The sequence below is a fragment of the Thermomyces lanuginosus genome (genome assembly GCF_041956635.1).
Source record: "Thermomyces lanuginosus strain ATCC 200065 unplaced genomic scaffold VTN49scaffold_46, whole genome shotgun sequence".
In the NCBI taxonomy this organism is placed as follows: Eukaryota; Fungi; Ascomycota; class Eurotiomycetes; order Eurotiales; family Trichocomaceae; genus Thermomyces; species Thermomyces lanuginosus.
This window is the reverse complement of record NW_027192379.1, coordinates 51,530-68,906: the sequence shown is the minus strand read 5'-3', so window position 1 is coordinate 68,906 and position 17,377 is coordinate 51,530. Positions and strand designations below refer to the sequence as shown.

At 50.9% G+C, this 17,377-nt stretch overlaps 8 protein-coding genes across 8 annotated transcripts; 3 read left to right on the top strand and 5 right to left on the bottom strand.

The window, feature by feature from the left end:
• Positions 1-694: 694 nt before the first annotated feature.
• VTN49DRAFT_7269 (uncharacterized protein) lies at positions 695-3,733 on the bottom strand (the record flags this gene model as incomplete). The annotated part of the gene is made up of 5 exons (XM_069415519.1): positions 695-803; positions 862-3,389; positions 3,440-3,477; positions 3,530-3,550; positions 3,610-3,733. The coding sequence occupies 5 exons, from the start codon at positions 3,731-3,733 to the stop codon at positions 695-697; spliced, it is 2,820 nt and encodes a 939-aa protein (XP_069264695.1).
• Positions 3,734-4,708: 975 nt separating this feature from the next.
• On the top strand, positions 4,709-5,907 carry VTN49DRAFT_7268 (uncharacterized protein; the record flags this gene model as incomplete). The annotated part of the gene is made up of 4 exons (XM_069415518.1): positions 4,709-4,735; positions 4,798-5,316; positions 5,375-5,491; positions 5,548-5,907. The coding sequence occupies 4 exons, from the start codon at positions 4,709-4,711 to the stop codon at positions 5,905-5,907; spliced, it is 1,023 nt and encodes a 340-aa protein (XP_069264694.1).
• Positions 5,908-6,324: 417 nt separating this feature from the next.
• VTN49DRAFT_7267 (uncharacterized protein) lies at positions 6,325-6,852 on the bottom strand (the record flags this gene model as incomplete). Its single annotated transcript, XM_069415517.1, has 2 exons — positions 6,325-6,633; positions 6,694-6,852. 2 exons carry the CDS (start codon positions 6,850-6,852, stop codon positions 6,325-6,327), a joined length of 468 nt encoding a protein of 155 aa, XP_069264693.1.
• A 1,031-nt stretch (positions 6,853-7,883) lies between these two features.
• VTN49DRAFT_7266 (uncharacterized protein) lies at positions 7,884-9,380 on the top strand (the record flags this gene model as incomplete). The annotated part of the gene is made up of 3 exons (XM_069415516.1): positions 7,884-8,077; positions 8,132-8,192; positions 9,153-9,380. 3 exons carry the CDS (start codon positions 7,884-7,886, stop codon positions 9,378-9,380), a joined length of 483 nt encoding a protein of 160 aa, XP_069264692.1.
• Positions 9,381-9,455: 75 nt separating this feature from the next.
• Positions 9,456-10,322, bottom strand: VTN49DRAFT_7265 (uncharacterized protein; the record flags this gene model as incomplete). The annotated part of the gene is made up of 4 exons (XM_069415515.1): positions 9,456-9,511; positions 9,568-9,795; positions 9,842-10,181; positions 10,260-10,322. 4 exons carry the CDS (start codon positions 10,320-10,322, stop codon positions 9,456-9,458), a joined length of 687 nt encoding a protein of 228 aa, XP_069264691.1.
• Positions 10,323-11,016: 694 nt separating this feature from the next.
• VTN49DRAFT_7264 (uncharacterized protein) lies at positions 11,017-12,810 on the bottom strand (the record flags this gene model as incomplete). Its single annotated transcript, XM_069415514.1, has 3 exons — positions 11,017-11,916; positions 11,979-12,611; positions 12,742-12,810. The coding sequence occupies 3 exons, from the start codon at positions 12,808-12,810 to the stop codon at positions 11,017-11,019; spliced, it is 1,602 nt and encodes a 533-aa protein (XP_069264690.1).
• Positions 12,811-14,332: 1,522 nt separating this feature from the next.
• Positions 14,333-15,205, bottom strand: VTN49DRAFT_7263 (uncharacterized protein; the record flags this gene model as incomplete). Its single annotated transcript, XM_069415513.1, has 3 exons — positions 14,333-14,750; positions 14,827-15,084; positions 15,144-15,205. The coding sequence occupies 3 exons, from the start codon at positions 15,203-15,205 to the stop codon at positions 14,333-14,335; spliced, it is 738 nt and encodes a 245-aa protein (XP_069264689.1).
• Positions 15,206-15,922: 717 nt separating this feature from the next.
• On the top strand, positions 15,923-16,681 carry VTN49DRAFT_7262 (uncharacterized protein; the record flags this gene model as incomplete). The annotated part of the gene is made up of 3 exons (XM_069415512.1): positions 15,923-16,044; positions 16,353-16,482; positions 16,538-16,681. 3 exons carry the CDS (start codon positions 15,923-15,925, stop codon positions 16,679-16,681), a joined length of 396 nt encoding a protein of 131 aa, XP_069264688.1.
• Between the last annotated feature and the right edge of the window lie 696 nt (positions 16,682-17,377).

Here is a 17,377-nt window from a genome sequence, read left to right as displayed (position 1 = left end):
GCCCGGGTAAAATGCCGAATGTACTCCGTTGAGAGAACATGTATTATTAATCTGTGATCCTCAGTTCCTTACCCGGAAGACAGCCGAACACGACCTGCTCGCCGGTTTGACCCGTGAGTCTTTGACCTCTTGAACGAGTAAAAGCGTGTCTCTCGGAACCATCCCGTGCATGCAGTTAAATGATCAGGATGTACGAGTCTTGGCCGGAATCCGCTGAACTGCCTGACCACTGTGGTGATGCATGATCTTGCGCTCAGGCCTAGTTCTCCGGGAGTCATCATTCCTACTGCTCCATGCTCCGTAGACTCTAGTGGAATGTGCTCCCGATGGGTATGTTAGCGACGGGAGACGTCAGGAAAACTCCTTGTTCAGGCAATGAAGCAGTTAGTTAGCATTTTGACGGTACTCCGTACAGAATGCTTGTATAAATCAGTCCGATGGGGATAAGTGAGGTACTCCGCTGTTCTATCGTTTCCATTGCTCTTTTATCATTGAGTTGTGGCCGATGGACGCAAAGTGGAATCTCTAAGAGCCGGCATCAAGAATGGAGAAAGAGCTAAAGAGACAGTCTATCTATCGTTGACAGACAGCCGCGTGTAGGTCTGTTCATCACTGAACGGATATAAATTTATATACATCACAGCCCAACAACCCAGAGATCGATAGTCTACGCTAGAATAAAAGCGGAGAGTGTCTAAAATAATCCATCAATATCACCAGTCTCGGGGTCCACGTCCACATTCAAATAGCCAGGAGCAGTAGGCAGTCCAGGGATTGTCTGAATATCAGCCGCAAGAGCGTACCTGCAAGAAATATTAGCATATAAAACCAAATATAAATACCATAGGAACGGATACTCACAGATATCCAGCACCCGCAGATAGACGAACGTCCCGAATGGGCACAGTGAATCCGGTTGGAGCGCCCTTCAGCGCAGGATCATGGCTGAGCGAGTATTGCGTCTTCGCAATGCAGATGGGAAGGTGACCGTATCCTTGCCGGGTGTACGTGTCAACCTTCTTCTGCGCCAACTCGCTGAACTCAACCTTATCGGCTCCATACATGGTCCGGGCGATCTTGTCAATACGCTCCTGGACACTTCCCTCGAGATCGTAGAGGAGGCGGAAGTCCTTCGGCTTCGAGCTGGCAACAATAACACTCTTAGCCAGGTCGACGGCACCGGCGCCACCCTCAGCCCAGTGGTTGGCGGGGACCGCATCTTCGGCACCAGCAGCGATGGCTTCTTCACGAATAACGGCAATCTCCGCGTCGGTGTCGGTGTGGAACTTGTTGATTGCCACAACGACAGGAATGCCGTACTGCTTGGCGTTCTCAATGTGCTTCCGAAGGTTCACGCAACCCTTTCGGAGAAGCTCGATGTTCTCCGTCCGGTAGACATCCGGCAGGGGAGCGCCAGGGGAGATGTCGGGACCGCCACCGTGGACCTTCAGGGCTCGGACAGTAGCCACGACAACGACTGCGTCAGGAGTGAGACCAGACGAGCGGCACTTGATGTTGAAGAAACGTTCGCCACCCATGGTAAAATCGAAGCCTGCCTCGGTCACGACGAATCCGGTCTTTGCATCGTGATCCTCGTCCGGCTCCGTACCAGCCAGTTTCAATGCAAGCTTGTCAGCCACCACCGAGCTGGCACCAATGCTGATGTTGGCAAATGGGCCAGCGTGGACGAGAACCGGCGTGCCTTCTATACTCTGCATCATGTTGGGCTTGATGGCATCCTTCATCAGTGCTGTCAGAGCACCACCGACGCCAATGTCATCAGCAGTCACGGGCTCCCCACTCTTCGACGTGGCGACGACAATCCGGCCCAACCGCTCACGCATGTCGGCAAGATCGCTGCTCAAAGCAAGGATAGCCATGCACTCACTTGCAACGGAGATGTCAAAGGCGGTTTGACGGGTGAGTCCCTTCTCCGTCGGCGCTTGTCCTATTGTGATACCACGCAGGTGGCGGTCATTGACATCCAACACACGGCGCCAGGTAATAGTCTCTGGGTCGATGTCCAACCGAGCAAAGCGTCGAATTTCCTCCGGTGTAAGCTCATCCGGGTTTGTCTTGTCGATGCCCAGTCGCTTCAGACGGCGAAGCATGGAAGGCTTGAATTCCCGTTTTCCGTTCTTGGTCGGCACAAGCCGCTTGTACAAGGCAGCATCGCTCTGGGTTGCTTCGTGGAACATACGCGTGTCGATGGCCGCCGCCAAGAGGTTGTTAGCGGCCGTGACAGCGTGGATGTCGCCAGTCAGATGAAGGTTGAACTCATCCATAGGAATGACCTGGCTGTAACCACCACCGGCAGCTCCTCCCTTGATGCCAAAAGTCGGACCTTGGCTAGGCTGTCGGACGTTGGCAAACACGATACGGTTCAGATGGGCGCCTAAAGCCTGCGAGAGACCTAGAGTTGTTGTAGATTTTCCTTCTCCCAGAGGTGTTGGAGTAATGCCAGTCACGAGAATGTAGCGTCCATTGCGGCGATGAGCCAAGCGATCCAGAACCGATAGGCTGATTTTAGCTTTTGTATGGCCGTAGGGCTCGAGTTCATGCGGCGCAATTCCAATCTCAGCAGCAAGTGTCGTGATGGGTTTGGGATGTTGCGCACGAGAAATTGCGATATCCGAGGGCACGGGCTTGACGAGGTTGACCGGCAAGGGCTTAATATGACGGCTCTTCTGCTTTTCAAAATAGTATTTTGCCGCGTTCACGACGTTCCGCAGAAGCATCGCCACAGTCATGGGGCCAACGCCGCCGGGAACGGGTGTGATCTGGGACGCAACCTGGACCGCGGATTCAAAGTGGACGTCACCAACTAGTCGCTGTCCGGACTTCTTGGTCTCGTCAGGGATGAAGTTTGTACCGACATCAATCACCACCACGCCGGGCTTGAGTTGCTCGCCTCTGACGAATTCCGGCTTTCCAATTGCTGCGACCAGGATGTCGGCACGCTTGAGGATGTCATCGAGATTCTTGGTTTTCGAGTGGCAGACAGTCACTGTGGCGTCGGCGCTTTTCAGCAGATAACTAACTGGACTTCCGACGATGTCGCTTCTACCAAGGACTACCGCTTCCTTGCCGGTCGGGTCCACTCCACTCACACGCAGGAGCTCCATGACACCCTGTGGTGTGCATGGCACAAAAAGGGGACGACCACCTCGCTTTGCGAGTTCACCAATGTTGGCCGTGCCAAAGCCGTCCACATCCTTTTCGTCCGCCACTGCCGAAGTGATTGCAGTCTCCGAGATGTGGCTTGGGAGGGGCAGCTGAACCAGGATGCCATGCACTGTACTATCATTATTCGCTTTGTTGATCTCCAACAGCAGTTCTGCCTCGGTAATAGTTTCAGGGAACTTGTTAATGGTGCAGGCGATATTGGCCTTCACAGAATGTAAGCGGCTGCAATTAGCAATAGGTGATAGGATCTTACCTCCTCTGCAGCCTTCAATTTCATACGAACATATGTGCCTAAATACGATAAGCTCCATATTCAAACCAGCTAAGATCATTAACCACATACTCGAGTCGGACCGATCACCCACTAATTCAGTCAGCGACATCAACCCTAAACACTGGCCACAATGGCAGCAACATTCGTACCTTGGAAGATGACCAAGCTCGGCTTGAAGCGCGGGTTCGTCGCCTGGATACTCTGAATCTCCGCCTTCAGATTATCGCGGATGCCCTTAGCAATGGCTGTGCCATCGATCTTTGTCCCCGTCATTTTGCGATCGCTGGGGCGAATTGAATAATCTCGGTGGCCGGAGAACCTCGACAGACAAGAAAACGCACCCGTAGGTCGAAGGGGAGCACTCAAGAGGACCGGGTGCGCGTGTACTGAGTATTTCAAGTTTCTGGAGGGGCAGCGCGCAGCGAAGATGAGCCGGCAGCGGGGTAATCGCGGCGCAACCGACCGGCACAGGCCCGAGTTGACCATGGGGCGGACAATCTCGTCGCACTCCCCGATGGGACGCCGGCTGATAGGAGGACGATCTGCACGATAGGTATCACGTGCAAGACCCTTTTTTTTTCTCGAAAATTATCGTGGCTTTGGTATGAATTCCCGGATTATCTGGCTCTCAATGAGATTTGCTGGCCGGATCATCTCGTGAGTTTACATCTTCCAGCCGGTGATGCCCGCATCTGACTCTCCGGCCCGTCTTTGGAACCAGATTTCAATCGATTCTGCCGGCTTTTGTTGTCTCCGAAAATCTCTGAATCAATTTAGCGTTTAGCGACGAAAATCACCGCCGGGAGCCAAGCCTGGGGTACCAGCAGCTAGGGCTTAAGATCCGCTATATTTTCTTCATCAATTGCACACGATAACACTCAGGTCATGATCGGAATATTCATAACGATCTAGAATCTCTGCAATTCGCCCCCGTATCGAGTCCTCCGCAGTTGTGTTCCGCAAAATCGCGAGAAGCTCATCCTGGACTCCTGCGGGAGCTCTCCTTACCTGAACAGGCAAATAGCCTACTTGTATCGTAAATTTGTAATCAAGCCGTAATCGAACTTCAACGCCAGTCTTGGCACTCAACCGCGCACGTGTGGGATCAAAATTACCCAAAAATCGCTGCTGGAAGCTTCAACATTTGACGAAACGGCACACCACATTACGGTGCTTCTCCGGACTGATTTTTTTCTCCCATAGACTGTTGCTGCCAGGAGAACAACAGTCCGGATAATCCGCTTCAAAATGCGGCCGATCTTGCTTGCGGGCCATGTTCGTGGACGCCACCAAATTTCTCAATCCCTTGTCTTGCTGACTGTGGTCTCGGTGATCAGGAACGGTCTTTGAACCAGATCAGATATAATCGCGATGGCGACCTCCTCTTCTCAGTGTCCAAGGATAAGATCATCTGTGTGTGGTATTCGGCAAACGGGGAGCGTCTAGGAACCTACTCGGGCCACCAGGGTGCCATTTGGTCGGTCGACGTCAGTCCAAATACAGTGCTGGTCGCGTCCGGGGCCGCCGACAACACAGTACGATTGTGGAACGCCCGTACCGGCGAGTGTGTCAAGACATGGAATTTCCCGACCGCTGTCAAGCGGGTTGAGTTCAGCCCTGATGGCAGCCGACTGCTTGCCGTGACGGAAAAGCGCATGGGTTACCTGGGGACAATCGTCGTGTTCGATATCCGATACGGTGATGGCGAAGGCAACAACCTGGATGACCAGGCTGAGGAGCCGACGCTGAGGATCACTTGCGAGGAGAGCAAGGCCACCGTCGCCGGCTGGACGTACCTGGGTAAATACATTATCGCAGGACATGAGGACGGCAGTGTTAGCCAATATGATCCCAAGGTACACACTACTCGGGATTTTAGAAGTTCGAACATCTAGACACTGACATGGCCACCAGACTGGTGAGCAGCTGGCGAACGTTCAAGCACACGAATTCGACTCTCAGGTCAACGACATTCAATTTTCGCCCGACCGCACATATTTCATCACCGCATCTCAAGACAAGACAGCAAAGGTGGGCATGGATAAAGTTGATCTTCATTTCCTATTCCGGTAACTAATAACGATCAGATTCTGTCCTCCCGCAACCTCGCGGTTCTCAAGACTTACGTTGCCGACACTGCCCTGTACACGGCCGCAATCACTCCGAAGAAAGACTACGTTATTCTGGGTGGTGGTCAAGCGGCATCGGAAGTCACAACTACACATGCTCGCCAGGGTAAATTCGAAGCACGGTTCTATCACAAGATCTTTGAAGACGAAATCGGTCGCGTCAAGGGCCACTTTGGTCCGCTCAACACGATCGCTGTCCACCCGGCCGGCACGGGCTATGCCTCCGGTGGTGAGGACGGTTACATCCGAATCCATCATTTCGACAAGCCATACTTTGATTTCATGTATGAAGTGGAACGGGAGCAGATGAAACGGTGATATGTTTTGCTGGTTTTAGAGTATGCGACATGTGAAATGTTTTCAAACATGTTCGAAAGTCTTTTGAAGTTATGAATTTCGTAGTTCTATGACAATTCGAAACGCCGTCTAGTTCAGAAATGTCGATGGCTATTTCTGTGCTGTGTTCATTGCTAATCCGATACATAACACCCAGCGACAAAATGCTGAGAATACGCGCAAGTTGCTATTTATCCATATACAAGAAGCTGATGAACGGGTGATTTGATCACTTGCATTCTAAAAAAATCAAATCTAGTATATAAGGTTCGCCATTCCAAATGCACCAAACGAACAAGAACAGATCCCCAAAGTGACGACCCGCTCTCAGGGGACGTAAAAATACCATGAAGTCGTGCGCTCATAAAAAGATCACCAGAAGAAACGACAGGATACCGATCACTTTTTCTTAGGGAACTTCTCCGCCCCGATATCCGAACCACGCAACTTGATGTTCAGAACCCGCTCCATCGCACTGAGGACCTTCTGGTCTGGGGGTGCAGTACCCCGTTCCATGTCCTGGATGACGGAGACAGTGGTGTTGCATTTGGTAGCAAGTTCCTTCTGAGACATCTTGTAGCCTTCCTCGTTTCGCCGTCGCTTGATCGCATCACCGACCTTGGTGCCGACGGTCTTGGGCTTGATGATGTCGTCGCTTCGATCAACCTTTGTGAGATGCTGTCCTTCGACAGAGCTGGCACGAGCGGCCTGTAAGTATATAGTTAGCATTCAACTCGACACACGATGTCCGGTGCAGGCGAGGCTTACAGGATTGCCTGTTGAGAACTTCTTCTCCGTGGTTACCGGCAAACCCGCCCGTCGTGCGGCGTTCACCACACTCTCCTTCTTGACGACTTTTTCCTTTGGAGCGCCAGCGCCACCACGGTGCGCGCTACCAATTCGTACAACAGAATCCCAATCACTCATCTTGAGATGGTTTTGTGGAAACAGGGGAGCGACAGTTGGCGAATATGGACAAACTGTGCGATAGGGAGATAGATGAATCGGCAGGTTTGGAACCTAAACGGATCTTATCCTGGCGCTCCAAATAGCGGAGGCGTCTAACTAGATAGGAAGAAGAAGATGGTGAATGAACACTGAATAGTTTGAGCACGCGCAATATTTATATCGACCGAAGTTTCTCGAGCACAAGCACAGTCATCATTAATCACAGCCGCAGATCGCAGGCGGTGAGCAAAGGCGGTGAACAAAAGTGGCAATTTTCGCCACGTTTACGAAGTTCTTTCGGAGCATTTCCAGGGTTCCTGCCTTGGATCGTCCCAGGAACACGGATACTGGACTCAAGAACACGTAGAGAGATCAGAGGGGAGGTAGTATGGTTGATCAACCCAGAGATCGTATCTGAGACGCCCATTTCGCTTCGATGTTGAGAGTGGATCATTCGTTGATTTCGGGCTGATGAGTTCCTCCGTCCGCTGTTCTGCATTTGAAGCGTCCTCTCCCGGACACACAGAGATTGATCATGACTCGTAGTGGTATCTTCATACAGACGATTCGACCCGTCCTCTAACCACTGCTCTGACGCCGCAGGACGAAACCGGATAGATCCCGAATGGAGATATCTATTGAAGCGGCGGCGCCAATTCGACATTGTTGGCTCTTTGCCCTTGGAGCTTGTGGCTCAGATCGCGCATTATCTGGATGCCACAGACATCGTCCGGTGTCAGAGAGTGCGTACTTATTGCTCTTTCGTGACGTTCGCAAATCAATGGATTCCTAATATGCATGCTGATACCAGGTTGAGTATCTAAACGATGGCGTATGATCCTTTCGAGCGGTCCGATGACTAGGCTTTTCTTACCCGAGACGCTTGGATTTCTGGGTCTGGGAAGGAACGTTACTGATGTAACGGCCGTCGAGACCATCAACTGTTTTCAATGGAAACATCGGCTGCAGTGCGGTTGGCCGATCAAGAGAATTTTCATGCCCTGGCCAAGATGTCCGCCCAACGGTCCCTCTTGATGAGGTACCAGTCGCGCCGGCCGTGCTATTGCTACTTGTACAGCAAAGAGGTTGAGATATTGAATCTCGAAACACGACAGAAATTATTTTGGGCCAGCGGTAGTGACTTGGCGTATATAGGTTACTTCACGTTGTCACATCGCTATCTTGTTATCGTCTCGATAGAAACGTAGGTGATCTTTTTTGGGGGTTGTCTATTCATCTATTAACAATGATACTGCAGGGACAACATCGGTTTCGTTTTCATTCTCGCGGCGTGGGATATTAACAGGTCACGGAAATTGGTTCGACGGGTCGCCATAAGCATCATACGTACGAAAAACACTTTTTCTTATCTGAAGGCCGTTTTTCCACGTTCGGCCATAAGACAGCAGCTCAGTATTACTGTCCTGAGTACTTCACTGGGTCAATTGACATGCATATCATGTATGACCATGCTGCCGACGAGCTAAGCGCCCGATGGATCGAGGGCGTCGACCCCCACGGAAAACCCTGCCAATTCATGAATCCCGTCTTGCTAACCCCTAGTATTGCCTATTTGTGGGCTTGGGAGCCCAGAAAGCTGGCTATTTGTAACGTTATCGATGGCACGATGACCTTTTCTCCGTATGAATTGGACACCCGATACATCTCTGGCCGCCATTCGCTAAACTCCAGAGTGGACGCTATCAGCCAGCTAAGTTCGATATACCTTTTTTTGGAGACCAGGAGGTCATTTACTTGGTAGGCGAGTTTGGTGCCGAGGTCTTATTCTTCAGTCCGAATTTTGTCCCCGATCTTCAAATATTTATCGATAATGTCAATCAATTGAACCAGAGCCTACAGCTTGATGAAGGTTTTTTTTTTTTTTTGACTGATGCAACCTTTCAAGCTAGTTGGGCACTGTGTACTTGACGATTTCTTGGGGTTGAAATACTCAACCTTCACCTCCCAACAGGTAGTTCTGGGAAAGGCCCCGGAATGTACAGATCTTAACGGGGAATTTTCACAACGTGCAGAGAAACGAGAGATTACGCGTCATTTTGTACATTCTCTTTCCAAGGGCAAGTTGGTGCAGCTCAGCCGTGATGGATAATGGCTCATTCAATGCCGTCTTATCGCGCTGAGCATTTCAACCCATCACGATGTATACATTCCATCGAGTACGATAAGAGACAGACGACATAAGTATACAAAAATAGTAGCCAACGTCAAGAAAAAAAAAAAAACCCACTAAGTAGAAATGCAGACACAGTCTGCAATAGCGGACAAAAAGAAAACCTGACTCACGTCGACCGGTGAGTGATCCGCTTGCACTCACGATGGAAGACTTGTGTAAGATATCAGGTATGACTGTCAGTGGAAGTCAAATGTTATCCACTTCTGTAAAAAAGCCCAGCCGAGCCACAAATAAGTTGGAACACGTCTCAACGTCTTCCAAATGTCCCAGCCGTTTAAACGCCACCAACGCCAGTCCGATAATGATTTCCTAATCCCTGCCTAACCCAGCCGTCCCAGAGCGACTACACAAAACGATGTTGTAAAAGACCCCTCGACACGGGAGTAGATCAGAAAATTCCATTGACGATGTTAGAGCCGATGGTCGCGCCAGCACCGAAGATTGCTGGGGTCAGTTAGCCAACTAAAGCCATTCACATCGAATGTTCACCCTATACATACCGGCATTGCCCATCTTCTTTCCGAATTTTTTGCCATGCTCCTCCAGCTTCGATGGCCGGCGGCCACCCGATGGTGTCGTCGACCCTGATTGGCTGATCTCCAGCGGGAGGTTGCCGTAGCTGGTAGGCTGTGGTGAGACGTGTTGTCCGGGCTTCTCGTCGATGACAGTCACGTAACTCCGAGGGAAGATACCCTCGAGATTCGTCCGCTCGTTGCGACCACGCCACCCTGGGCAAGTTAGCTTCATCAAATGCACGTATGTATTATCACCTACAGTCATTGTTCATATGCTCCAGGACTTGAATGCGGTCATTCGGCTGCAATGCCAAATCTCCAGCGTCTGTCGGCGTGTAGGCGTACAGAGCAGACGCGATCGACAAGATTGGGGGCGCGGTGTAAGCCGGCGGTGGAGCCGTGACCGGAGCAGGCTGTTGGGACACCTTCTCGTTCAGCGTCGTGTTCGCTAGCTGCGTTGTAGGAGGCGTGTATGCCGGTGCAGATGATGTCTGTGATGTCTGTGCCTGCGGAACAGGTGCCTGCTCGGGTAATTGCGAGAGAATGGCCGACAATTGCTGCGGTGTGATAATGGCGGCATCTGAAAGGAATTCCAGCTCCTACAGTTCTCCATTAGCATCAAGAGTCTTCTCCATTTCTTTGCAATCAGAACAGCAAAAGGGGTCAGAATGACAAACCGTTCGAATGTTCCGCAGCGACCGATTGGCCAACGCTGCAGTCAGATTGTCTTGCATCGTCATGGCGATGGACAAAGGGCTTGTCAACCGTCGGTCGAAGTCTGCAACAAAGCTCCCAGCGGAGCGATTCTGAGGGGGCGATGAAGATGACTCCGATCGACAGCGGGTTGCACGCGGATGGGCGATGGATGGAGAGGACTGAGTTGAAGGCGCCCGCCGACTCAGCCCCAGTTAACCCGCCGAGCGATCCGACTTATTTCAAATCGGAATGCAAATTCGTATCCTTGACCGTATTTGGCTAGCGTGAGTACAATTCTCATTCCAAACCAATCCTTTGAATTTGCTGTCCAATCACATGGAACCTCGTGTGATCCAATCAAAAGCTCTAATTCCGCAGCGGGTCCGGTCATGGAGACTCGGAATCTTGCTCGGAGCCTTCCGTGGCCAGCCATGTTGATCGTCATTCTCATCTTCAATGGAACGTCTTGAAGAATGGGCCCGTCTCAGTCACAGAGATTGTTGCATTCAGAGCAGTCCCTTGAGCAATAGATATGCTCCGGACGAAGGAAAACCCTCACATATCATTATTATCTACGAGTAGTACTTTCTTTGTCCTGGGGATTCCAAAAGGAGGCCCCAAATGCGGTCTCCATGCCATAGACGTAATTGCCAATGCTCCTTCCTTTCAGCTGTACTGTTCGTGAAATGTACATGTTCATTGAATGCTATTTACGTCTGGTGTAAGTACTTGATCTTTCTAAGCCTGTTGCCGCTTCCGCACAATAACGCTGGGTCCGGTCTTCGACACCACAAAATGGTCAACCAGGTCATAGTGCCCCTGCGCATCCTCACCGGCCCGATCCCCCGAGGTGATGTCAAACAAGAACATCATGCGAGCTAGCGTGATGCGCATCTCCATCAGGGCCATGCCCTTCCCGATGCACCCGCGCGGCCCAATGCTGAATGGGCAGAATGCTCGACGCGCCACATCGACCTCTGCCGCCGAGGTGATCCAAGACATGCCCGTCGGCGTCTCGCATTTCGCTCCCTCAATCCACCGCTCGGGGATATAGTACAAAGGCTCTCGGTAGTAGTCCGGATGCCGGTGGATGGAGTAGGCGGGTGTTCCGCAGTCAGTGCCGGCAGGAAGAAACACACCATCGACGTATGCCCCTCCGGCCATGGCTTCCCGTGGAATTGCGGCAGGAACGGCGGGGGCCAGTCGCATCGCCTCATCGATGCAGGCTTTCAAATATGGCAGCTCGTTGAGCGCCGGCCCGCTGACGATTTCCTCCACGTTACTAAATCGAGAACGAACTTCATTCTTGAGTTTCTCCATCGCGCGCGGATGCCGCACGAGATAGAACAATGTCGCTGCCAGGCTGGTGGAGGTCGTATCACTGCCTGCAATCATCAGCACGTTTGCCTCACCCCACAACTCCTGCATTGTGAGGCCCTGGCCAGTCTCCGGATCTTTGGCATTGAGCAGGTAGTAGAAAAAGTCTTTCTTCGCGGTCCGTCCGGCTGCTTCACGTTCCTTGGCCCGCTGCGTGGCTTCAGCCCTTGATTCCATGATGAAATTCCAGCGATCCATGGCCAACTTCCGCAGGAAGATGCGATCCAAATTCCAGTTCGCAAGCGGCATCCACAGACCACACTGAGCGATTTGAAAATTAGTTCATGCCGCTGATGGTTAATGGAGACGAAAGAGAAACTTACCACATAATGTCGGTGCGCAGCACGGTCGACAAGATGCACCATCTTTCTCTTTGCTCCATCAATCAGCATGTCGAAGCTCTTTCCGAAGCACAACTCTCCCATAACATCGTAGGTCATGAAGCCCAACCAGCTGTCGAGTCGGCGCACGATCTCGCCGCCCTTGGTGCGATACTCATTGTTCAACAAGGGTCCAGTTTTCTCAGCACCCTGGCCAAGAATCGAACACAGTTGATTGATGTGGAGGAGCATGACATCTTCCATGCTTTTCAATGCCGCGTCGGAAAACGCCTGACTAAGAACTCTCCTCTTGCGGCCATGGACAAACTTATCGATCACGTTGTGCGTGTTGTACACGCCCTTGATTGCAGGAAACCCATTGTAAAAATCGGCCTTCTGGAACCTTTTCCCATGGCCGTAGATGTCATGGAGTCCCTTCACAGAGTTGATCGAAACGAAGTTTGGCGCCACACGCACGTGCGAGCCATATCGTTGATGCAGCTCATGAAGCCAGAGATGGCGGTCACCCTTGAGTCCGTGGTATAATTGCACAAACGGTGTTACAGTAGCGAGGAAGGGCCCGTTGATATGTCTAAGAGGATGCAGGTATCGATTGTATAAGACATAGCTTGCAACCTATTGCGTAGAAAGTCAGCAAATTAGGGCACACTGGGCTTCCGTAACTGGCAATAATCGGTCGCTGCTTCTCAAGTGCAACGACGGTAACGTTTCCCATAATCGCTGACGGTAAGGTGGCGATGCATACCAATGCGAGCAGAATCAAGACCCCAATCTCCGCTGCAAGCCGCAGCGTAGGTATTTGCGCAAGCAACATGGTTCGTGGTCTGGTAATGGGGGGACGGATTCGGAAGACCGACCCTAGCCGAGGCTAGCCGACAGTGACGTCGTCAGTCCTATTGCTCAGCATCCAGCTTGCCCCACAAAAATGCTTACCTCTGAAGAATAGCAACAGTCCTCCGAGAGCTGATGATAAATGTTTCTGATCGTCTGGGGTCTGGGGCAGCCTGGGGTAGGATGGACATTTTTATACGTTGCTGACCATCGGTTAACCGCGGATGTTTGTGGCTCGCACAGGTGGGAAAGACGGCTTCGTTATCAATCCTCTCTGGTGCACATGGATTCCCAGCATGCAGGATCGATGGGCTGCAGAAGGCCGCTTTAGTGGTTCGAGTGGACCAGGGTGTAGTATTCCGTTGTCATTGACTTTGTCTAAGTCGTCATGCTCTTCACCGACGATTGACGCTCCAGATTGTACACCGCTTCCCGATAGCATCACCGGTATTTATCATCTTCGGAATCACAGATAAGAACCCAGACGAACTACTTTGATATCCTTTCTTTCCGGTTGCTCAACATGATTTGTAGTATGTTATGAAGGTACATAGTGGCCCTGCACGGGCCAGTTGGTGAACTTTATATGAGCTGATGCCGAGTGTCGAAGTTACAAGATTAGATCAGGGTTCCGAGACTAGGAAGTGGATGAATATATTAGCTGCAGATGCCCTGCATAAAAAGACCAGGGTTAAGTGTCAACAGCCAGCCACGCTTAACTCCATTTCAAGTCTACGGTCTCCGAAACCAAGTAGTACTTTTGGCTGCATTGAGTTACACGGGAACGCTGGACACAGCATCGGGATCAATGAGTCAGTATCAACAAGACATTTTTCGACAAATTTGTTGTTTCCGACTTCGAATCCGTTTCATCGATTAAATGAATCAACCGACTATGTCTGATGATCGTGCAGATCTCTGAAGATCTCTGAAGTGATGATGCGATATTTGTTGAACATTACGAAGTACGGGAACATTTGCCATAATCCACGTCGAAAATACGTTTAGCGTTGATTTGCAAGAATTCATGAACCCGGGACAGAGCTGCAGCGTTGCTCGTTGGCGTACCCTTCTTGAAATATTTTGCTATCAGCCGCGCTTGTCCCTGTTGCCGGGTTTCTTTCTGTCCCTTTGTGAGCTCCTTGCCATCGTCGTATAAGATCGTTTCCGTGGAGGATTTGTGATTATCTGAGCTCGTATATATGAAAATGGATGTGCTAAAGTTGGGTCCTTGTTCGGCAGTTCAAACAAAAAAAAAAGGACCATGTTAATGAGTGCGGTGCTGCGGACTAAGAGCTGTGGCAATGGTAGATGGGTTGACATCTAGCATTGTACAGATATATATATTCTTGATGAACAACATTGTGTCCTTAGTGGCCTTTGGATTTTCTCAACGGCGATCATCAAAGTCTAATATGCTATAGTACAGCCATTCCTTGAGTTTCAGAAATCTGCCTGGTACTTCAAACTAGCACACTTCTAATACAATTCATCCGACTGCTGCTCTATAGGGCAAGAGCAAGACCCAAGACACCGGCAGCACCAGCAACACTCATCATAAGCTCGTTTCCGGTAGGCGCGGGAGCGGCATCGGTGGAATCAGTGGCAGAGGCGTCGGTGGAATCGGCAGCAGAGGTATCGGAGACACACGCACCAGTAGGAGTGGCAGTGATATCAACCGAGGCTGTGGCAGTGAGATAATCCCTAAACTCCGATTCGAAAGAATTGACAAAAGAAGTGCCCACACTGGACGCCCAGGACTGAAGATCATCGGGCGCTTCCGAATACCAAAGCGGAGTTTGGGCATATCCTAATTGAATGATGTCGTCCCTAGTGAAATCGGGATAGAGTGAGGACCTTTTTGGCTCAAGCGAATACAGTTCCGATAATATAGAGGAAGGAACAGCCGGGAATTCGCTTAAACTGCAGAACGTTATTAGCATCTTCTAGTCAAGCAAGTGATCGGTGGCCAGTTACCACCGATCCAGGAATGGCATACGCGGAGGAAAAGCTGTCTGCGTAAACGGAAATGAGGCTCTCTCTGAAGTCCGCCGCACTATGCATCCAGGACTTGACATTGTCTGGCAAGTCTGTAAACCAAGGCTCTGGATCGCCCTCTACTTCATCGTAGACATAGACGAGAATGCTACTGGGCGTTGCTTCAATCTTGCTTGAGACCGAGGCTGGTGCGGCCGAATACAGCGCCGACAAGATAGTGCAGGGAGGTGGCTCGAACGGCGGCTCAAAGGCGGTTGCCCTGCAGAAGCCATCAGCTCTCTGGCACCCGCTACCTCTTCTTCCAAGTAATGTACTTACCCCTGGGCCAGGTCAATGCCAACAAGAGCAAGAGCAACGGCAAGAACAGATTTGGAGTACATGGCGACTGAAATTTAGCAATTCGACAGTACTGGTGTGCAGTGAAATTGAACGGAATGAAGAGCAGTGCTACAAACAACGCTGGACATCCGGGCATGCTTCGATAAATACTCAAGTTTGTCCGTACCCCCTACAAGCATTTTGAGATTTGATGTTCGATCGTATGAGGACCGTATTCAGCATATATCCATAAACAACAGTAGGCTGCACTAGAATGCGCATGTGATTGGTTAGGCTGTATGATGGATATTAACGGGGCGTCACTGTCAATATCCAAGATTGCTTCCCATACATCCCGCGTTGACTCCTTTCCTGTAGGGATGACTCTATGTATTCGAAAGAGATGCCAGTGATCTCTAGAGAAAGTGGTCCGTACATTTTGGCTCCTCAACTCGATGCGCCTGGGTGCTCATACGAGTACAGAGCAGAGCAGAATAAATCATCGGAGTTCTTGATTGGGTGGTATTCCCAAACAGGTAATCTGGGATGTATACAAATTATCTGACAACTAAACTGTGAACCAACAAATCGGCTAAGTTAACTGGATAAACACACAAACAGTATGGAGTATTTTGGGTTCACTAACTTAATTGGGAAACATACTCCATTTTTGCACAAGAGCTAAACTGAATATGAACATAGGGACAGTCACTGTAATACGACACAAGCCGGATCACGGCTCTTGCCTGAACATGCGAGGAAAATATTGCCGATTATAAATGGCACTATTGACCTTGGCAATCCGCTTTCTCAGTTACATGTGGCAAATCTGGGTGTTCATGAGGTACTCGTACGTACCTGTGGATCAAGATCCGCACAAGATCCGTTGCCCTGTGCATGGGTAAGTTCACGGCGGAGTAAGTGTAACTACAGTAATTCAAGAGCCGCAACTTCGTCCGCCGGAATGTGAGGGTTGCCATGGTCACGTGTCGAAGACTGGAAGGCACTTTTTGGACATTTGATGTCTCGAAAGTGGTTGAGCACAACGACAGGCCCCGTCGCTGTCACCGCCCGTTAGCAGAGCACGAACGGGCGAGTCTGCTGGCGGTTCAGGGACGGGTAAACGGTCAGGAAAGTCGTGCATATCCAGCCTGCTCTTCTCAGCACACGTTGAATTGAGGACTTGTTCTGGAAAACTTGACGTTCCAGAATCGCGCCCGACAGCGGGGCAGACGAAGTCCATTGGGCCGAACTTGCGAAGAGCCCACCGGGAATCATTCTCCCGGAAGTAAACGGAATGGAAGGTCTGGAGCGAGGAGTTCTGACATTGGAAGACATTGTGCGTTCGTTTCTGGTTTTGGAGGATCTGGATAGACGTTGCCGATGCTCAACAGATCGTTCTTGGCGGAGGCGGGATCGCAGGCAGCGCACGATTCTCCTGCCCCGCAGAAGCAGGAAAGGAACGGAGCAGAAGTGGAGGCATGCTCCCGGTCCCGCTCTGGCGGCTCTCACTTAGGCAATGCCGACACCGAGCATGACGAGGATTCTGAATGAAGCGAGAACAGCTCTCATTACAGCAAACACGTCCTGAGGGACCGCTGGAAGGTGGATGTGTCGCCCGAGACAATCCCGACATCGAGCATAACGCGGATTGTCAGTGAAGCCAGTGCAGCCGTCGTTCGAACAGACCATACTTGAGGAGCCCTTGGCACGGGGAATGTCCGCGGGCCTGCGTAGGAGAGTGGAAAACGGATGAGAGGAAGTGGGAACACAAACGTAACCGTTTGAAAAGGACGAAGAAACGGGAGCATTGGAGCGACATGTACGGCAATTCTTCGCATTTGATCCGGATGGCGAGGGACCCGGATAACGGCACAATATCGTGGCGCACGTGGACGTCCAGGAGCCATGGCAGAACGATAAAAAGGGATGACGGGAGTAAAGAAGTACGAATTACCGAAAACTGGCATTAGTAAAGGTGCAGAGGTGCTCTATGGCCTGAGTGTATATACTTGTACGTAAAATGCAAGAGGAAAAGGAACGTGAGACAAGCCAGAGACAGGAGACATCGACCTACGACGGAGAAGATGCTGAAAGGAGAAAGTACATAAAGAGCAGAACATTCCGTCATCAATGCAAATACAGCGTACGAAGTATTGAAGATGACAGATAAGGAACAAATGTAAAGACGGATGGATAGGCAAGAAGAGAAGAATCAGGGTTTGGACGGAAGG